Source organism: Gobio gobio, assembly GCF_949357685.1.
Source record: "Gobio gobio genome assembly, chromosome: 23".
In the NCBI taxonomy this organism is placed as follows: Eukaryota; Metazoa; Chordata; class Actinopteri; order Cypriniformes; family Gobionidae; genus Gobio; species Gobio gobio.
In genome coordinates this window covers 40,949,397-40,968,428 of record NC_137119.1, presented here as the reverse complement: position 1 = coordinate 40,968,428, position 19,032 = coordinate 40,949,397, and the positions used below count along the sequence as shown (strand labels likewise).

Genomic DNA, 19,032 nt, shown 5'->3' with positions numbered 1-19,032 from the left:
GAAGATCACTTGCTTGCTATATAGATTAATTTTAAACTTAAAAAAATAAGCATGGTCTGAATGATGCTTTTTTTAAATCAAATGACTGATTCTGAAAAATGCAGGATTAAAAAAGACTATAATGAAAACGATGAACAATGTATATAATAATTTCAAATATAATGAAGGAATGAAATAAGATTTGTAGAGTGCAAAATTAAAATATAAGCGCCATATTGCTTTTCAGTTTATATAACAATGCATTTAGCAAATGCTTTTATCTAAAGTGACTTACAAAAAAGGAACAAAAACAATTAATCAGAGAGCCCACAATCATAATCACAATATACTGTACAATTCCAGGTTTATTACATTTTTGTTTCTAAAAGCTCAATATCATATACAATTTCCAGCAACCAAAGAGCAGTCTGAACTGTAAAATCATATTGCAAATTTGTATTTATTATATACATTTTACACCCACAATTTTCCACCGAGACCCCAGTCTGGTTGTGTGATTTTGTGTCCCGCTTCACCTCATTCCTCTTTCTTGAGTATTAAACAAGAGGACTGTCTTCCCACCCAGAAACCTGGCAGAGTTTTCTCTTTTATGGGATTCTTAAACCTGTGAATGAGTGTCACTTCTTTCTTCTTTGAATCTTCCTCCGTCTCCACAGCGTAGAAGCAGAGCAGGCCTGCGGGCTGATCCACATAGACGCCTATAGTGCAGCACTGAGGCACGTCTGTCACCTTGCTGTTGATTCCTTTATGCCAGGCGTCATAGCAGGATCCGGCCCAACCCAGACACCAAGACTCCTCGTTCTCCCCGAGGCCACAGGGCCCGTCACCTGCCCTCCTCCTTGCACCCTCGTATGCCGCCCCTATAACCACCCAGCCCGAGTACAGCACCTCCCAATAACAGCGCGCCGCCCAGATAGACTCCTTACACAGCACCTGCACAGACACACGCAGAAATGTGTTTTATTATTTTGGAAATGGTGCCTAGAAGAGACAAAGATGTGGAGTGTGTTTGTGTGAGTTGTGGCCCATTTATCATTTTCAGAATGCTTGCAGAATATATATTAGTACACTCTAAAAAATGCTGGGTTAAAAATAACCCAAGTTGGGTTTAAAATGGACTACCCAGCAATAGGGTTGTTTTAACCCATCAATTGTGTTGTTTTAACCACGCGACTGGGTTAAATGTTTGCTTAAAACAACCAATTACTGGGTTGAAACAACCCAATCGCTAGGTTAAAACAACCCAATCACTGTTAAAAAAAAAAAAATTTGCTGTTAAAACAACCCAATCACTGTTAAAACAACCCAATTGCTAGGTTAAAACTATGAAGGTATTTTTGGTGAAAAACAGCTGAACACTCGTGCGAGTGGAATTTGTATCTGTAGAGCATATCCACATATGTGTATCAATAAATTTGAAGTCACAGAGAAAAATATTTTAGGAGTTGCGATGTATATAATTCACATCCTGATTCATGTTTCCATTAAACATGTTAATGTAGGTGTTTGTAGGCTACTTGCTTGAATTGTATATTAATTGTACAATTGTGCATTAATTATGCTATATACATCCATTAATTATAGCCTACTATGTTTTACTATATAGAGGAACAAGTTGACTTCGCCTGCTTGGGAGAGATTGCTCATGTATTTTTCCCGTTCACGGTCGCGCGCCGCCGGTTTAAAAGAGCTCTTCTGATTGGCCGAAATTCTCTGCTCTCTGAACCGCTGCCTCATAGATGCACACATCACTTTTGCTCCACATTTCACGTAGTATATGGTGCAAAAGTGAGAGCGCGTGGAACTTGTAATTTGAAGGCGAAAAAACTGCGTTTGAGACTCGCAGCAGCAGATTCAAGCAGTTGTAGTAATTGGACTTGTGATTGTGTTAGAAAAATATACAAGAACAGAAATGCATTTGTGACCAAATATTCTACAAGTGTGCAACTCATTGCATGGATTCACATATTAATTTGCGGATGTGCAAAATTCGTCTGTGACTTGACATTTTTGATACGGGTGTGTGAATGCGTTTTGCCCCATATTCACTGCAGCAACTGTAGCAAAAATGTGAGCGTATGAGTTTCTTCATGTGTGATTCGTAGAATAGGATTTGTGCACCTGCAGTGAAGAATGTGTGAAGGTGTAACTGTTGTGTTGTGTTTGTAGGAGAGAAAAAAAATCTACAAGTTTACAACTCCTCAAATATTTTTCTCTGTGACTTCAAATTTATTGATACATGTGGATATGCTCTACAGATACAAATTCCACTCGCACGAGTGTTCAGCTGTTTTGCACCAAAAATACCTTCATATAAAACAACCCAATCACTGGGTTTGTCCATATTCAACCCAACTTGGGATGTATATTAAGTATTAGACCAATGTTTTGGACCTTTTAAGATAGCAAAATTAAACTGTTTTTATGACTGTATATATATTTGACAGAATTGTCAAATAAATATGTCCAATCAGATAAATAGTTAACCAACAAGTTAATTAAGTAAAACTATTCTCTTAAAATTCCAGTCCAACTTCAAACCAATGGGCTCAATGCAAGTTCACACTTACGATTTAAAATGGTTTTAAATTCTGAATTTCAAAAAGTCTGTCTGTGTGTGTGTGTGTTTGTGTGTGTGTGATTCACCTGAGGGTTGTGATCAAATCTCTCTGGTTTGTCCAGGTAAGGACACACCTCATCTGTCATGCGAGACACTTTAGCCCCGCCCTCTGTCAGCCACAGCAATTTATTGGCAGTTCGTTCGTCCAATGAAATATTGAGCCAGTCTAGGATGAAGGAAAAGGGTCCGTTACGCCACTTAAGTTCAGTCCAGTGTTGTTTTACTATCACTGATATGCTATAGTTTTAGTTAACGATAATAACCCTGGTTCAGACTGGAAAGGAGCAGGTCAGTACTGGTTTAACTAGTATCTGATTCTTGTCCTGTGTGTGAGACTCACATTTAAGCAGCTCCTCTCTGGACGTCGGCTCTGGGATGTTCGGCTCATAAACTGGGAGTTTTTCTGAAGAGGGAGAATGTGAGAAATGTCAGATTTAGACTTCGGCATAATATTTGTGATAAAGATCATTTTTAGGCATGCAGACAGGGTTTAGATAGATCGGTGTTTAGTCCATCATACCAGCAGGAGTATTTCCGGCTTTGATTTTCCTTCCTGGAAGAAAGTAAAAAGACATCGAAAAGATCAATAAAGTGTGGGTTTGTGCCAGTAGAAGAAGCTTTGAAGTGGACAAACTATGGCCACTATTAATATAATCAAGTTAATGTGTGTGTGTTTGTCTGTTCTCATCTCTAGAAACAGCATCAGACACGCGGCATGTACTGTAACTGTGTGTGTGTAAAACTGTGTGAGTGTAACACACTGACCCAATAGCCCAGTTTAAAACCTTTAAACACTTGTTCAGACTTCTGATAATGTGGCAACCTGATATACAGTTGACCGATACACACCGACACACACACTGATTATGTGCATCTGGATAAATCACATCATACTTCAGTTAAATCATTCATCACTAATTTATATAAAAGTTGTTTTGCACTTCTCTTTGCATTAAAATTATTGACAGATTGCATGACATTCATGGATTTTTGTACTGCGTAAAACAGTCTGTGTGTTAGAAACATTCTGAGGTTAGTTCTGAATTATGATAGTAATGCTTTACCTGTCTTCTTGGCTTGAGGCGTCATGATTATTTGGCTTGAAGGCATTTTGATGATTGAGTTTGTCTGGATAATGAGCGTGTTGTGTGAGGCACAGTAGCTCTTTATAGTGGACATATAGTGGGCACATGGCCATTATAACCATAAGGAGGGCGTGTCCAATGTCACACTTTGGCCAAATAAAGGCAGCCCATCAGAAACACAAATGCACAGACGGACACATCACTGAAGCGGGGGAACGGATCACATAGCAGGTCAAATGAAACACACACACACACATTTTACCTGACTATCTAAAGGGGTGCTTGCCGCAGATAAAAAATAGAATAATTATTAATATGCTAATTAGTAGATTCCAAAACATAATCCTAAAGAGCTTAGTTTTACATACAAATGTAAACCTTTTTTGTGTATTTTATTTTATTTATTTTTAATATCTTTCAATAAAATTGAATATCATTGAGTATTAAATCGAGCATTTGTCAACTTTTTCACACTTTTGACCCTATAGATTTTGGCAACAGATTCACAGACAGGTTTGTTTTTATCCTGGTGGCGGCTGTCCGTTGTATTCAGTTGTTTTTCTCTATCCTGGAAACTCAACCTTCAAAGCAAGGTTTCTGTATTTCTAGGTTTTCATTATTTCATTATTAGGTCATCACAGGGAAGGTTGACTTCCCCATGTGGACAAAAAAAAGCTCATGTTTGTGCACATGTGAATGGCACTAATGACACCAATGACACAGTGACATTGAGAAAGTATAACAGAGTGAAGAAAACAAAGGCGTGTGTGTGCATGTTTTTCTATCCCGATGGGGACTGAGTGCTCTCTGACTCATGGGGACTCGTGTCAAATCGAGGTCCTCATGAGGAAACAAGCTTATAAATCATACAGAAAATGTAAAAATGCCTGTAGTTTTGTGTGATGGGTTTAGGGGTAGGGTTAGAGTGAGTGTGTGTGAGTGAGTGTGTGTGTGATGGGTAGGTTTAGGGGTAGGGTTTGTGTATATGTGTGTTTTTTTTATGGGTAAAGATAGGTTTAGGGGTAGTGTGTGTGTGTGTGTGTGTGTGTGTGTGTGTGTGTGTGTGTGTGTGTGTGTGTGTGTGTGTGTGTGTGTGTGTGTGTGTGTGTGTGTGTGTGTGTGTGTGTGTGTGTGTGTGTGTGTGTGTGTGTGTGATGGGTAAGTTTAGGAGTAGGGTTTGTGTGTGCGTGATGGGTAGGTTTAGGGGTAGGGTTTGTGTGGTGTGTGTGTGTGTGTGATGGGTAGGTTTAGGGGTAGGGTTTGTGTATATGTGTGTGTTTGTGTGTGTGTGTGACGGGTAGGTTTAGGGGTAGGGTGTGTGTGTGTGTGTGTGTGTGTGTGTGTGTGTGTGTGTGTGTGTGTGTGTGTGTGTGTGTGTGTGTGTGTGTGTGTGTGTGTGTGTGTGTGTGTGTGTGTGTGTGTGTGTGTGTGTGTGTGTGTGTGTGTGTGTGTGTGTGTGTGTGTGTGTGTGTGTGTGTGTGTGTGTGTGTGTGATGGGTAAGCTTAGGGGTAGGGTTTGTGTGTGCGTGATGGGTAGGTTTAGGGGTAGGGTTTGTGTGTGTGTGTGCGTGTGTGTGTGTGTGTGTGTGTGTGTGTTTGTTATGGGTAGGTTTAGGGGTAGGTGTGTGTGTGTGTGTGTGTGTGTGTGTGTGTGTGTGTGTGTGTGTGTGTGTGTGTGTGTGTGTGTGTGTGTGTGTGTGTGTGTGTGTGTGTGTGTGTGTGTGTGTGTGTGTGTGTGTGTGTGTGTGTGTGTGTGTAGCTGGCACAACTGTGTGGTACCTTTCAGAATTGACAGATTAAATTCCACACACACATTCCCCTCACACTTTTATAAGATATATGATCCAGAGATTAGCAGGTCTAAAATACATACATGCATGGCACAGAATGCATGCGCATGTCTCCTCTGAAACTTTAACCTGACCGCAGAGCACTTATCCTTCACTGAGGAAACTAGTCAACATCCATGGATGATAAAAGTAAGGCAGGGATAGCAATAATTGCTAATAATGTCTGTTTAAACCCAACTTTCACAAACATATTAGCAGGGCTTGGCATTAACTTTTTTGCTCACCAGCCACTGTGGCTAGCAGTTTTCCAAAGTTACTAGCCACTCTGCATTTTCACTGGCCACAATTTTGTTGTTGGGAAGTTATGTTTTATGTGAATAAAGTTGACTTTGGTGTGCTAATATTTACTTGAACACTTTTAAATGTAATTAACCACTGTACACCCCCAAATCAAGACTTTTATGAAAACATGCAGTCTATTAAGGCATGAAAAGAGTAGCCTTTTTTATTATAAAGAGTAGCAGTTTTTATGATACACAATTTTTGCCGTGCATATGATGCACAATTTTTGCTGTGCATATGACTATATGAACTAGGCGCAAGGGATGTGACGGTGAGGAAATTTTCCCATCACTAATTTAAATCACTAATTCTAAACCGAAAGTAAAATGCACAAAATACCAGTGTTTTCATTGAATTCCTATGGAAGTTGAGCTCCCAAAGGAATAAAGACAGAGCGCATTTAGGCTACGCCCACATCGCGGGCAGTCTCCATTGACTTTGTATTGCGTGAGGCTGCCTCCTTGTCATTTCTGACTTATAACAAAAAAGTGAACAACGTCTAAAACTGATATGTGACCGGGTGTACAGCAAACAAGCTAATAAACACAGAACTACGTTTTTATAAGCTGTCGACCCAAAAAATATATATAGCGCCAGATGCGCACCACACCGGTCTCGTCTCACGGCGGAGTGATGGGAGTATAAAAGGAGGAGCAACGACAGTGCAAGACGAGAGAGGACCAGGCCTGGATTTTAAATTGTTTTGTTTAAATTTTGTTATGTATGTGTGCGCGGCAGTCGTCCGTGACAGTGTTAATTTCGTTGATCATCAAATTTTCGTCATCATTTTCGTCAACAAACTTTTTTCACTGACGAAGACTAAAGAGACGATAACTAAATAAAAACTAGTGTTGGATGACTAAAACTATGACGAAAACTTACTGTCATTTTTGTCAACAAATAAAAACGAGATGAAAATGTTAGGGAGGGACGATTAGGTAAGAGATCTGGTCAGAACTGATGTCCTGTGTAACAGATGCGCACATTTAATTTGAGCTGATCTAACCGCTGGAGAACACGGCACTGTTAAGCTTCTACAGGCTCACGCATCCCCAATACAGCGCTCCAGAGCAGCTCACAATCAATGAATAACACACATTTATGCCAGGCAATTGTTTATGAACTAATGCTGATGAATAATGACAATGTTTACTTTACCATGTTTATATAGTAATATGTTTTAGACGGTTGTCACAATGCATATTTTATCTCCTGAACTTGAATGAGCTCCTGCAACTGCAATAGAGGCGCAGACGTTTCAAAATAAGAGTCAATGTGTATTTCGAGCTTGTTTATAATTTAAAAGTTACGAATTATATATTTGTATTTGCTTACACAATAAACCGTATTTCATTTAATTCCCATTTAATTCATAGTCAGGAGAAAAGACCAGTATTTGACACATATTCAATAAAGTATCAGGGTTATAATAGTTAACTAAAACCATTAAAAAAAGAATAACTTGAAATTAAATAAATGTTAACTGAAATAAATAAATAAATAATTTGAAGCTTTAGCTTTACCTGATATGGCCTACTAACTAAAACAGAAATACAAAGTTATAAAAGCTATATAGATGTTTTTAAAAAACAAACAAAAAAAGTGAATTGAGCTCTTTTTCGATTATTTTTGATGTCAAAAACAAAATGATTCCAAATTAAATGGAGCTCAAATGCTTAATGTATTACAATTGAACTAAACTCATTAGATTTTAGGAGACAAAATCTACAGTAGATTTAGACAACTAAAATCTTATGATATTTAGTCGACTAAAACTAGACTAAAATTAAAAACAATTCAGGCGACTAAAATATGACTAAAACTAAATGGCATTTTAGTCAAAAGACTATGACTAAAACTAAATCAAAATTTGCTGTCAAAATTAACACTGGTCCGTGAGGGGCTGCCGCATTTACTTTCATTTTGTTTATTTATTTTATTAAAAAGTTGTTGAATGTTCGCCAGTTCCCGCCTCCTTCTTCCCGGAACATACAAACTACGTTACAGGAGACAAAAGTGGAGGCAGGCAATAAGACATGAAGCTTCAGCAGGAGGAATGGGTAAATTTTGAGATCCTGAAACATTGGATCCTGATCCAATACGTCTCAGTATGCCTATGTGTGCAGTAAACATTTTGTCACTGTTAAGTCAAATATCCAAATGTCAGTTTTATATATGTTATTTCCTATCGCTGGTTATGTTCCCCTCTAGTGGGTGTAGTTCTCAGTGTAATTTAACATGTTGCGCTCGGTCTCAATTGCCTGTATCCACTTTTGTGTCCTGAAATGCTAATTTTTTTGGGTCCACACTGTGCAGCAGTGAAAGAATGAATGACAGTGCGGCCGTGCTCATTTTACTTTCGGTTTAGAATTAGCGGCAATTCTGGGGCGGTTGCTTGAATGGTGGATTCATTAGCCTATTATTCTTAATGAGAAACGCAACAACAAAACAGTACAATGATAAACTCACTTAAATAGGCGCTTTTACATTTCGCTTTGAAACCAAATCTTCCACGATCATCTGGTCTGTCAGCTCTTTGCTCTCGTGACTCCTGCTGCTGATGTGGTAAATGGACTGTATTTATATAGCGCTTTTAACAGACCTGCGGCCATCCAAAGCGCTTTACATTTTTGCCTCACATTCACCCATTCATACACTCATTCACACACCGACGGCGGTGTCAGCCATGCAAGGCGCCATCCAGCTCATCGGGAGCAGCTGGGGTTCGGTGTCTTGCTCATGGACACTTGGTCAGGTGGAACCGGGGATCGAACCACCAACCTTTACAGTTTCTAGACAACTTACATGAACCACTGAGCCACTGCCGCCCCGTAATGTGCTGCGACTCTCGTTCGGCTCGTGCTGTATTAAGCAGACCCATTCTTTTTTTTATTAGTAGTGTCTGTTCTCTAACGGAACTAAATAATTTTATTACTATTAAAAATTCAAAACGACGGTGGGGGCGGTGCTGCGATGGGCAAGTGATGTAACCAGTATTACGCCTTAACACCGGTAACACAGGCAACACCGACTATCGCAGCAAGCCTACTAGGCGCAGATGATGGATCCTATACCAGCCATTTTCTACCTGACTTCCACTTTTTGTTGAACTGTCTTTACTTTTAATTTGTTTTCATGGGCAAAATGTGAACCAACTCCAGATCTACAATTTAATAAAAACATTGTAAGTTACTAATTATAACGCTTTTTTAATTTCCACAGTTATTCAAACAGCAAATAAATTAAAGGCGATACAGAAAGCGAGCAAAAAAACATTTCAATTATCAAAGAACGTTATCACTGAGTTTAAGCACTCTCAAAAAAAACTTCCGACATACGTGACCAATGAACCAGTCTTCACTGTGAAATGAATCTCTTACTTACATCATACGTAAATCTGCACTTTGTTGCGCGGGTCTGAATAATTCAGTCAGCAAGAGAGCGTACTGAACAAAACTCTGGCGTCTCAGCGCCTCTGATTGGCCATTGCATTCTTCAGCTCAACAGAATCGTGTGTGATTGGTTATAATGCGCAACGCTGTAATGTGTGGTGTCAGATGTCTTTTGAGAAGACTAAAATAAAATTCAACCCGCCAAAGTGGCTAGTGTGAGTGAGTGTGTTACACGCCACAGCTGAAATACACACACATTTGACTGGTGTTAATGTCAAGCCCTGCACATCAGTATTGTTCCTGATTCCACACCGAAGCTCATAATCTTTATTTACATTTATTTTGTTTTCTCTCTTTTACTTGTATCATTGTAAGTTTACTATAATAATGGATTGATTTCGCTCTCTCAGCTGTTTGTTTGATTTTCATCTGTCTGACTTTGACCTTGGATACTCCTGACTTTGACCTTGGAAATTCCTCCTGCTGTTTTTCATTCTGTGCAGATTTCTGACATTCATTCTTTTACACTAAAAGCACTGCATTTTAGCTTTTACAAAAAGATAGTGTGACAAAATATTGAGTCAGTATATATTCAGGATTCTCATATTCATATATCATCACTGACCTTTATGTTGTTTGTTCCAAATTGTATTATTTGTATTTCACTCTAATTGAGATCCTCAGATTTGAGATGAACTGCTTTTCCCTAACTGTTAACTTATTTCAATTATGAATAACTGTAATTTACAAATTCAGTGATAGAAATGACTGTCCGCCAGTGTGTTTGTGTTATTAACAGCATTATTATTGAGTGCTCTGGTCATGTGATGCTGTTGGTGGCGAGACTGCAGGGTTTTCCTCTCATTTAGAGGACTGAAGCGAAGCTCTTTCACACGAGTTCTGCTTCTTTCGTTAGTGTTTCTCAGTTACAGTTTTTTCTGATGGCTTAAGCACATTTTTTGTAACTATTGGCTATTTTTGCAAAACTCTACACACAAATAAGAAAACCCTTAACCAAATCAGCGAAACATTGTAGTTCTCCTGCAAAAGCTAATAAACCTTAGCCTGACAAGCCAGACCCACATCAAGATGTTTAGTCTGGAAACTCACCATTGACAGGGCTCAATCCGAGGGGCGGGATAAACGGTTGTCTGTCAAATTCCCTCAGCACGCGATTGGATAGCGCCACAACCAACCGAGGCGGAGTTAACGTTAGTTGATAGATTAAACTCCGAATACATGTTCCTTTCTTAAGAATGACTTCAGTGCCGTTCTTTGTTCTTTCCTCAAAGAAAAGCTTAACTCCAAGTCTTCCAGAGTAGCGGCCAAAACCGATTTGAAAGACGCTGATCGTCAGCTTCTTTGTTTACCTGTAACACCAAGAACCTCCGCAACTCCACTCTGTCATTATGTTAAGCCCCGCCCACCGACTCTTCACATGCTGTGATTGGCCTGACCAGAGTTTGGTTTTTCCAGCTCTGAGGTCTACCGAGAGTTGCTAGACTACACTCGCGGCAAAATAAATGTTCTGCCGCTAGGGTGCGTCTAGATTTCTAGGCTAAATAAACCTTGCTTAACTCTTCAAACCTTCGTAAAAAAAAAAAAAAATTTGTATCAAACAGTTAACACAAGCCATCACATTAATAAGCACACAATGCGCCAACTACACACTGATGGTATGAATAAAAAACACATCTGGCTTTTGCTTTCTCTGTGCACAAGGTCAGTTTGAGGTCATACATTTGTCATAGTTCTGTAAACATACAAACTTCAAGTACTGGTGTTTATATACACACATCAAAACAACACAAGTCAAAACACAAAATAGTAATTTCACTGAGAAAAAAACAAAAATTAAAAACAAATTCAGTCTACATCGTGTCGTCTCTCTGGGTCCGGCCGCAAACTTTCGTCTACATCACATGCAATGTCCTCTAGTCCAAGGCACCGGGGAAAATATCTTCTGGAATGTCGTATCCAGGCCTGACACGATGCCTGGTCAATATCCCCACATGCCTCCTCCATTGCCTGTAAAAGGGCAATGCGTTGATGGGGATGTCGGTCATAGACCTTCCAGCGCCAGGCAGAGAAGAATTCTTCAATTGGATTGAAGAATGGAGAGTATGTTATGGGGAGAGGTTGAGTACAGTGGAGAGTGGGTGATCTGTAAACCAGTTGCGGACCAAAGCAGCCCTATGGAAACTAACATAGTCCCATATGATGACGTATCTGTTCTCTGAACATTAGTAAGCATGTCATGTAAGGTGTTCAAGAATGTAATAATGTGTGCAGTGTTATATGGGCATAGGGTTGCACTTATAGCTGCACACATATGTTACCACCACGTTGTCCTGGGACGTTGATTATGGCACGGTGTCCAATAATGTTCCTGCCGCGTCTCCTTGTTTTCCACTTCCAGATTGAGTACCAATGATACTATAGCTTACCTGCACATAGTCATATCGCTGTTGTTTTACACGTTCACTGTTTCTTTCAAAAGGGACTCTGTAGATTTGTTTCATTCGGATTCTGTTGCGGGCAAGTACATGCGATAATACAGAAATGCTCACATTGTGTATGTTTCGGAAGGCGGTGTCATCCTCAATTATGCGCGGCTGAATTTCTCGTAGCCTTATGGAATTATTTGCAATCACCATATTGACTATATGGGTCTCTTGTTCTGCAGTGAACATTCTTCCTCTGCCCCCAGCATCTGGACGTCTAGCAATTCTGTAAAGTAACAATTTCAGTATTTTTACATGTATGGTATTGTTGTGTTTCTCATTAGGGTATGGCAGTGCTACACAGGGGCGTAAATTTTATCTAACAGTAGGGGGGGACGATAAACATGAAATTTCTCAAGAGCAATTTTTGAAGGGGACACAAATAATATAGCCAAAATCGTACTTGTAAGGATATGTGTACCACAAAAAAAAAAAAAATAATAATAATTGTGCTTATTTGGCGTTTTGGTGCACTGAATAATTATCTAATGTCCGTTTTTCTTTTCTCTGTCATTTTATCTGACCAACAACACAAAGCAATAGTTGTTTAAATATGAGTAGGTTCACCACACAGTCATATTATTTAAAATTATCTTGCATCCTCCACATAGTATTTTATACTATGATATTCAGATCTTTAGATATTCAACTGCAGCAAGCCCTCTGATCTGCCACTTATTATCATATTGAGCAAAACCCAACACAGATCTGACAGAGCGCCGCGCGCATATACTTTAGATTTAGAATTAGCGCCAATTCGAGGGTGGGTTGCTTGAATTATGGGTTCATTAGCCTATTATTCTTAATGAAAAACACAGCAAGAAAACAGTACAATGACACACTCCCTTAAATAGGCACTTTTACATTTCGCTTTGAAACCAAAACTTCCGCGATCATCTTGTCTGTCAGCTGTTTGCTCTAAAGATGAATGAAATCTGACTCTCGTTCGGCTCGTGCTGTATTGAGCAGACACGTTCAGTTTTTAATTGTTGTGTCTGTTCTCTAACTAAACAAAATTATTTTATTACTATAAAAATGAAAACAACGGTGGCCCGGGGCGGTGCCGCAGTGGGGAAGTGACGCTAACAGTGTTTTGCCTAATCTGTATTAAAGAGAAAAGAGTCACTTCATCTGATGTTTAAAGTGAATAAAATAGTATTGACAGCTTACTGGAGTTTCACAACTGCTGTCTGAAGAGCTTTGTTCTCTCCCCAAACTTGTGGTGGTAGTTTTTTTTACGTTCAATGGGTAACGTTAGTTGAGGTGCGCGGTGGATCAAACCACTGTGGGGCAAGGGGGAGGGGGGACTCAAAATGTTTCTAAACTTAAACGCATTTTTTGTCCCGTTTGCTTTTGTATTGTTTGACTACTTACACATTTATTTTAAGTATATATCATTATATTATTTACAATACTCAGCATGGTTTTTAGGGGGGGGACAGCCCTCAGATTGGGGGGGTCCTGTCCCCCCCGTCCCCCCCGTGATTTACGCCCCTGGTGCTACAAAACTTAGCGCAAAGTGCTTGTACTAACCGATTCTCATTTCGAAATGTCCTTATGATGCTTGCTGCAGTGTAGCGGCTCAAGTTAGGCTGAACCCGTTGGCCAGCTTCCCTCAGGGTCATCCCATGGTTGATCCAGAATTGTTGCTCTGATGTCATCAGTAATTCTATTTCTTACTCTTCTTACCCTTCCTATTCCTCCTCCTCCTCTTGCTCCTCCTTGTCCTCTTCCTCTAACTTCACCTCCGCGTCCTTGTCGTCCTCTCCCTCTCGCTTCTTCACCTCTGCGTCCTCCTCCTCTTCCTCCTACTTCTTCACCTCCGCGTCCTCCTCCTCTTCCTCCTACTTCTTCACCTCCACATCCTCTTGCTCTGCCTCCTACTTCTTCACCTCCATGTCCTCCTCCTCTTCCTCCTACTTCTTCACCTCCGTGTCCTCCTCCTCTTCCTCCTACTTCTTCACCTCCGTGTCCTCCTCCTCTTCCTCCTACTTCTTCACCTCCGTGTCCTCCTCCTCTTCCTCCTACTTCTTCACCTCCGCGTCCTCCTCCTCTTCCTCCTACTTATTCACCTCCACATCCTCTTGCTCTTCCTCCTACTTCTTCACCTCCATGTCCTCCTCCTCTTCCTCCTACTTCTTCACCTCCGTGTCCTCCTCCTCTTCCTCCTACTTCTTCACCTCCACATCCTCTTGCTCTTCCTCCTACTTCTTCACCTCCATGTCCTCCTCCTCTTCCTCCTACTTCTTCACCTCCGTGTCCTCCTCCTCTTCCTCCTACTTCTTCACCTCCGCGTCCTCCTCCTCTTCCTCCTACTTCTTCACCTCCACATCCTCTTGCTCTGCCTCCTACTTCTTCACCTCCATGTCCTCCTCCTCTTCCTCCTACTTCTTCACCTCCGTGTCCTCCTCCTCTTCCTCCTACTTCTTCACCTCCACATCCTCTTGCTCTGCCTCCTACTTCTTCACCTCCATGTCCTCCTCCTCTTCCTCCTACTTCTTCACCTCCGTGTCCTCCTCCTCTTCCTCCTACTTCTTCACCTCCGTGTCCTCCTCCTCTTCCTCCTACTTATTCACCTCCACATCCTCTTGCTCTTCCTCCTACTTCTTCACCTCCATGTCCTCCTCCTCTTCCTCCTACTTCTTCACCTCCGTGTCCTCCTCCTCTTCCTCCTACTTCTTCACCTCCACATCCTCTTGCTCTTCCTCCTACTTCTTCACCTCCATGTCCTCCTCCTCTTCCTCCTACTTCTTCACCTCCGTGTCCTCCTCCTCTTCCTCCTACTTCTTCACCTCCGCGTCCTCCTCCTCTTCCTCCTACTTCTTCACCTCCACATCCTCTTGCTCTGCCTCCTACTTCTTCACCTCCATGTCCTCCTCCTCTTCCTCCTACTTCTTCACCTCCGTGTCCTCCTCCTCTTCCTCCTATTTCTTCACCTCCGCGTCCTCCTCCTCTTCCTCCTACTTCTTCACCTCCACATCCTCTTGCTCTGCCTCCTTCATCTTCACCTCCGCGTCCTCCTCCTCTTCCTCCTACTTCTTCACCTCCGAGTCCTCCTCCTCTTCCTCCTACTTCTTCACCTCCACGTCCTCCTCCTCTTCCTCCTACTTCTTCACCTCCGCGTCCTCCTCCTCTTCCTCCTACTTCTTCACCTCCGCGTCCTCCTCCTCTTCCTCCTACTTCTTCACCTCCGCGTCCTCCACCTCCGCGTCCTCCTCCTCTTCCTCCTACTTCTTCACCTCCACGTCCTCCTCCTCTTCCTCCTACTTCTTCACCTCCACATCCTCTTGCTCTGCCTCCTACATCTTCACCTCCGCGTCCTCCTCCTCTTCCTCCTACTTCTTCACCTCCACATCCTCTTGCTCTGCCTCCTACATCTTCACCTCCGCGTCCTCCTCCTCTTCCTCCTACTTCTTCACCTCCGAGTCCTCCTCCTCTTCCTCCTACTTCTTCACCTCCACGTCCTCCTCCTCTTCCTCCTACTTCTTCACCTCCGCGTCCTCCTCCTCTTCCTCCTACTTCTTCACCTCCGCGTCCTCCTCCTCTTCCTCCTACTTCTTCACCTCCACATCCTCTTGCTCTGCCTCCTACTTCTTCACCTCTGCGTCCTCCTCCTCTTCCTCCTACTTCTTCACCTCCGCGTCCTCCTCCTCTTCCTCCTACTTCTTCACCTCCATGTCCTCCTCCTCTTCCTCCTACTTCTTCACCTCCGCGTCCTCCACCTCCACGTCCTCCTCCTCTTCCTCCTACTTCTTCACCTCCGCGTCCTCCTCCTCTTCCTCCTACTTCTTCACCTCCACGTCCTCCTCCTCTTCCTCCTACTTCTTCACCTCCGCGTCCTCCTCCTCTTCACCTCCGCGTCCTCCTCCTCTTCCTCCTACTTCTTCACCTCTGTGTCCTCCTCCTCTTCCTCCTACTTCTTCACCTCCGCGTCCTCCTCCTCTTCCTCCTACTTCTTCACCTCCGCGTCCTCCTCCTCTTCCTACTTCTTCATCTCCGCGTCCTCCTCCTCTTCCTCCTACTTCTTCACCTCTGCGTCCTCTTCCTCCTACTTCTTCACCTCCGCGTCCTCCTCCTCTTCACCTCCGCGTCCTCCTCCTCTTCCTCCTACTTCTTCACCTCTGCGTCCTCCTCCTCTTCCTCCTACTTCTTCACCTCCACATCCTCCTCCTCTGCCTCCTACATCTTCACCTCCGCGTCCTCTTCCTCTGCCTCCTACATCTTCACCTCCACGTCCTCCTCCTCTTCCTCCTATTTCTTCACCTCCACGTCCTCCTCCTCTTCCTCCTATTTCTTCACCTCCGCGTCCTCCTCCTCTGCCTCCTACATCTTCACCTCCGCGTCCTCCTCCTCTTCCTCCTACTTCTTCACCTCCGTGTCCTCCTCCTCTGCCTCCTACATCTTCACCTCCGCGTCCTCTTCCTCTGCCTCCTACATCTTCACCTCCACGTCCTCATCCTCTTCCTCCTATTTCTTCACCTCCGCGTCCTCCTCCTCTTCCTCCTACTTCTTCACCTCTGCATCATCCTCCTCTTCCTCCTACTTCTTCACCTCCACGTCCTCCTCCTCTTCCTCCTACTTCTTCACCTCCGCATCCTCCTCCTCTTCCTCCTACATCTTCACCTCCGCGTCCTCCTCCTCTTCCTCCTACTTCTTCACCTCCGCGTCCTCTTCCTCTGCCTCCTACATCTTCACCTCTGCGTCCTCTTCCTCTGCCTCCTACATCTTCACCTCCGCGTCCTCCTCCTCTTCCTCCTACATCTTCACCTCCTCTTCCTCTGCCTCCTACATCTTCACCTCCGCGTCCTCCTCCTCTTCCTCCTACTTCTTCACCTCTGCGTCCTCCTCCTCTTCCTCCTACATCTTCACCTCCGTGTCCTCCTCCTCTTCCTCCTACATCTTCACCTCCGCGTCCTCCTCCTCTTCCTCCTACTTCTTCACCTCCGCGTCCTCCTCCTCTGCCTCCTACATCTTCACCTCCGCGTCCTCTTCCTCTGCCTCCTACATCTTCACCTCCACGTCCTCCTCCTCTTCCTCCTATTTCTTCACCTCCGCGTCCTCCTCCTCTTCCTCCTACTTCTTCACCTCTGCATCCTCCTCCTCTTCCTCCTACTTCTTCACCTCCACGTCCTCCTCCTCTTCCTCCTACTTCTTCACCTTCGCGTCCTCTTCCTCTGCCTCCTACATCTTCACCTCCGCATCCTCCTCCTCTTCCTCCTACATCTTCACCTCCGCGTCCTCCTCCTCTTCCTCCTACTTCTTCACCTCCGCGTCCTCTTCCTCTGCCTCCTACATCTTCACCTCCACGTCCTCCTCCTCTGCCTCCTATATCTTCACCTCCACGTCCTCCTCCTCTTCCTCCTACTTCTTCACCTCCACGTCCTCCTCCTCTTCCTCCTACTTCTTCACCTCCGCGTCCTCGTCCTCTTCCTCCTACTTCTTCACCTCCACGTCCTCCTCCTCTTCCTCCTACTTCTTCACCTCCGCGTCCTCTTCCTCTGCCTCCTACATCTTCACCTCCGCGTCCTCTTCCTCCTACATCTTCATCTCCGCGTCCACTTCCTCCTACTTCTTCACCTCCGCGTCCTCCTCCTCTTCCTCCTACTTCTTCACCTCCGCGTCCTCCTCCTCTTCCTCCTACTTCTTCACCTCCGCGTCCTCCACCTCCGCGTCCTCCTCCTCTTCCTCCTACTTCTTCACCTCCGCGTCCTCCACCTCTTCCTCCTACTTCTTCACCTCCGCGTCCTCCACCTCTTCCTCCTACTTCTTCACCTCCGCGTCCTCTTCCTTTGCCTCCTACATCTTCACCTCCGCGTCCTCTTCCTCTGCCTCCTACATCTTCACCTCCGCGTCCTCTTCCTCCTACATCTTCACCTCCGCGTCCTCTTCCTCCTACATCTTCACCTCCGCGTCCTCTTCCTCCTACTTCTTCACCTCTGCGTCCTCCTCCTCTTCCTCCTACTTCTTCACCTCCGCGTTCTCCTCCTCTTCCTCCTACTTCTTCACCTCCGCGTCCTCCACCTCCGCATCCACCTCCTCTTCCTCCTACTTCTTCACCTCCGCGTCCTCCTCCTCTTCCTCCTACTTCTTCACCTCCGCGTCCTCCACCTCTGCGTCCTCCTCCTCTTCCTCCTACTTCTTCACCTCTGCGTCCTCCTCCTCTTCCTCCTACTTCTTCACCTCCACGTCCTCCTCCTCTTCCTCCTACTTCACCTCCGCGTCCTCCTCCTCTTCCATCTACTTCTTCACCTCCACGTCCTCCTCCTCTTCCTCCTACTTCACCTCCGCGTCCTCCTCCTCTTCCATCTACTTCTTCACCTCCACGTCCTCCTCCTCTTCCATCTACTTCTTCACCTCCACGTCCTCCTCCTCTTCCTCCTACTTCTTCACCTCCGCATCCTCCTCCTCTTCCTCCTACTTCTTCACCTCCGCGTCCTCTTCCTCGGCCTCCTCTAATTCTCACTCTTCTCACTTTTCCTGCTCCCTCCATTATACTCCACACGGATAGCTTACCTGAGGCTTATTTATAGTGCTTAGGCTGATTGCAAAGTGAACTAATTATCTAAAACAGTTTTCACATGTGACAGTGTGCCAGACAGTTGGCAAAATAGTGTAAATAATAGCCATACATGTGTATAGTTGTGCTAGGAGAGTGTTGATCATTTGGTAATTGAGTGTAAGCAGTGAGTTGTTTTTACAGTTCTGCAAAAAGACTTCTGTGCAGTGGATTGTACCTACAGTTTTGCAAAGTGTGTGTTACAAAATTGCAAACTGAGTGCAAAGCAGTGTTTGTGCTTTTAGTTTTGCAAACTCAGTGAGTGGTTTTGCTATAAGAATTAATTGTTTTAGAAATTGTGCTATAAGAATCACAGCTAGGGTTTAAGCATTCAGAAAAAACTGTAAACACATGCCTTCTGCTGTTCTGCTTTAGCTCCACTCCTCTCTTGAATTATTGCTTGAGGTTTATTTGTGATTAATGTGTCGTTCTTTTCCCTGCTTGCGCTCATTCTGTGAATTTAGTAATGATTGTTTCAGAGTAAGACTTGTCTACAAAAATATATAAATACACAGAACTTCACAAATAGACAGATGTGAGGTGTGTGTGTTTGTGTGTGTGTGTGTGTGTGTGTGTGTGTGTGTGTGTGTGTGTGTGTGTGTGTGTGTGTGTGTGTGTGTGTGTGTGTGTGTGTGTGTGTGTGTGTGTGTGTGTGTGTGTGTGTGTGTGTGTGTGTGTGTGTGTGTGTGGTTTGTGTCTGTCATTGAGCTGTCGTTACTGAAACAGAGCAGACATCTGACAAC

The 19,032-nt window shown here is 43.6% G+C and overlaps 1 protein-coding gene across 1 annotated transcript; it reads right to left on the bottom strand.

Moving 5' to 3' along the window:
* Positions 1 to 327: 327 nt before the first annotated feature.
* On the bottom strand, positions 328 to 3,755 carry LOC307119549 (tripartite motif-containing protein 16-like protein). The gene is made up of 5 exons (XM_079805891.1): positions 3,685 to 3,755; positions 3,141 to 3,173; positions 2,961 to 3,023; positions 2,647 to 2,786; positions 328 to 933 (listed from the first exon to the last, which is right to left on the bottom strand). Exons 1-5 carry the CDS (start codon positions 3,728 to 3,730, stop codon positions 517 to 519), a joined length of 699 nt encoding a protein of 232 aa, XP_079662017.1. The 5' UTR covers positions 3,731 to 3,755; the 3' UTR covers positions 328 to 516.
* Positions 3,756 to 19,032: the final 15,277 nt, after the last annotated feature.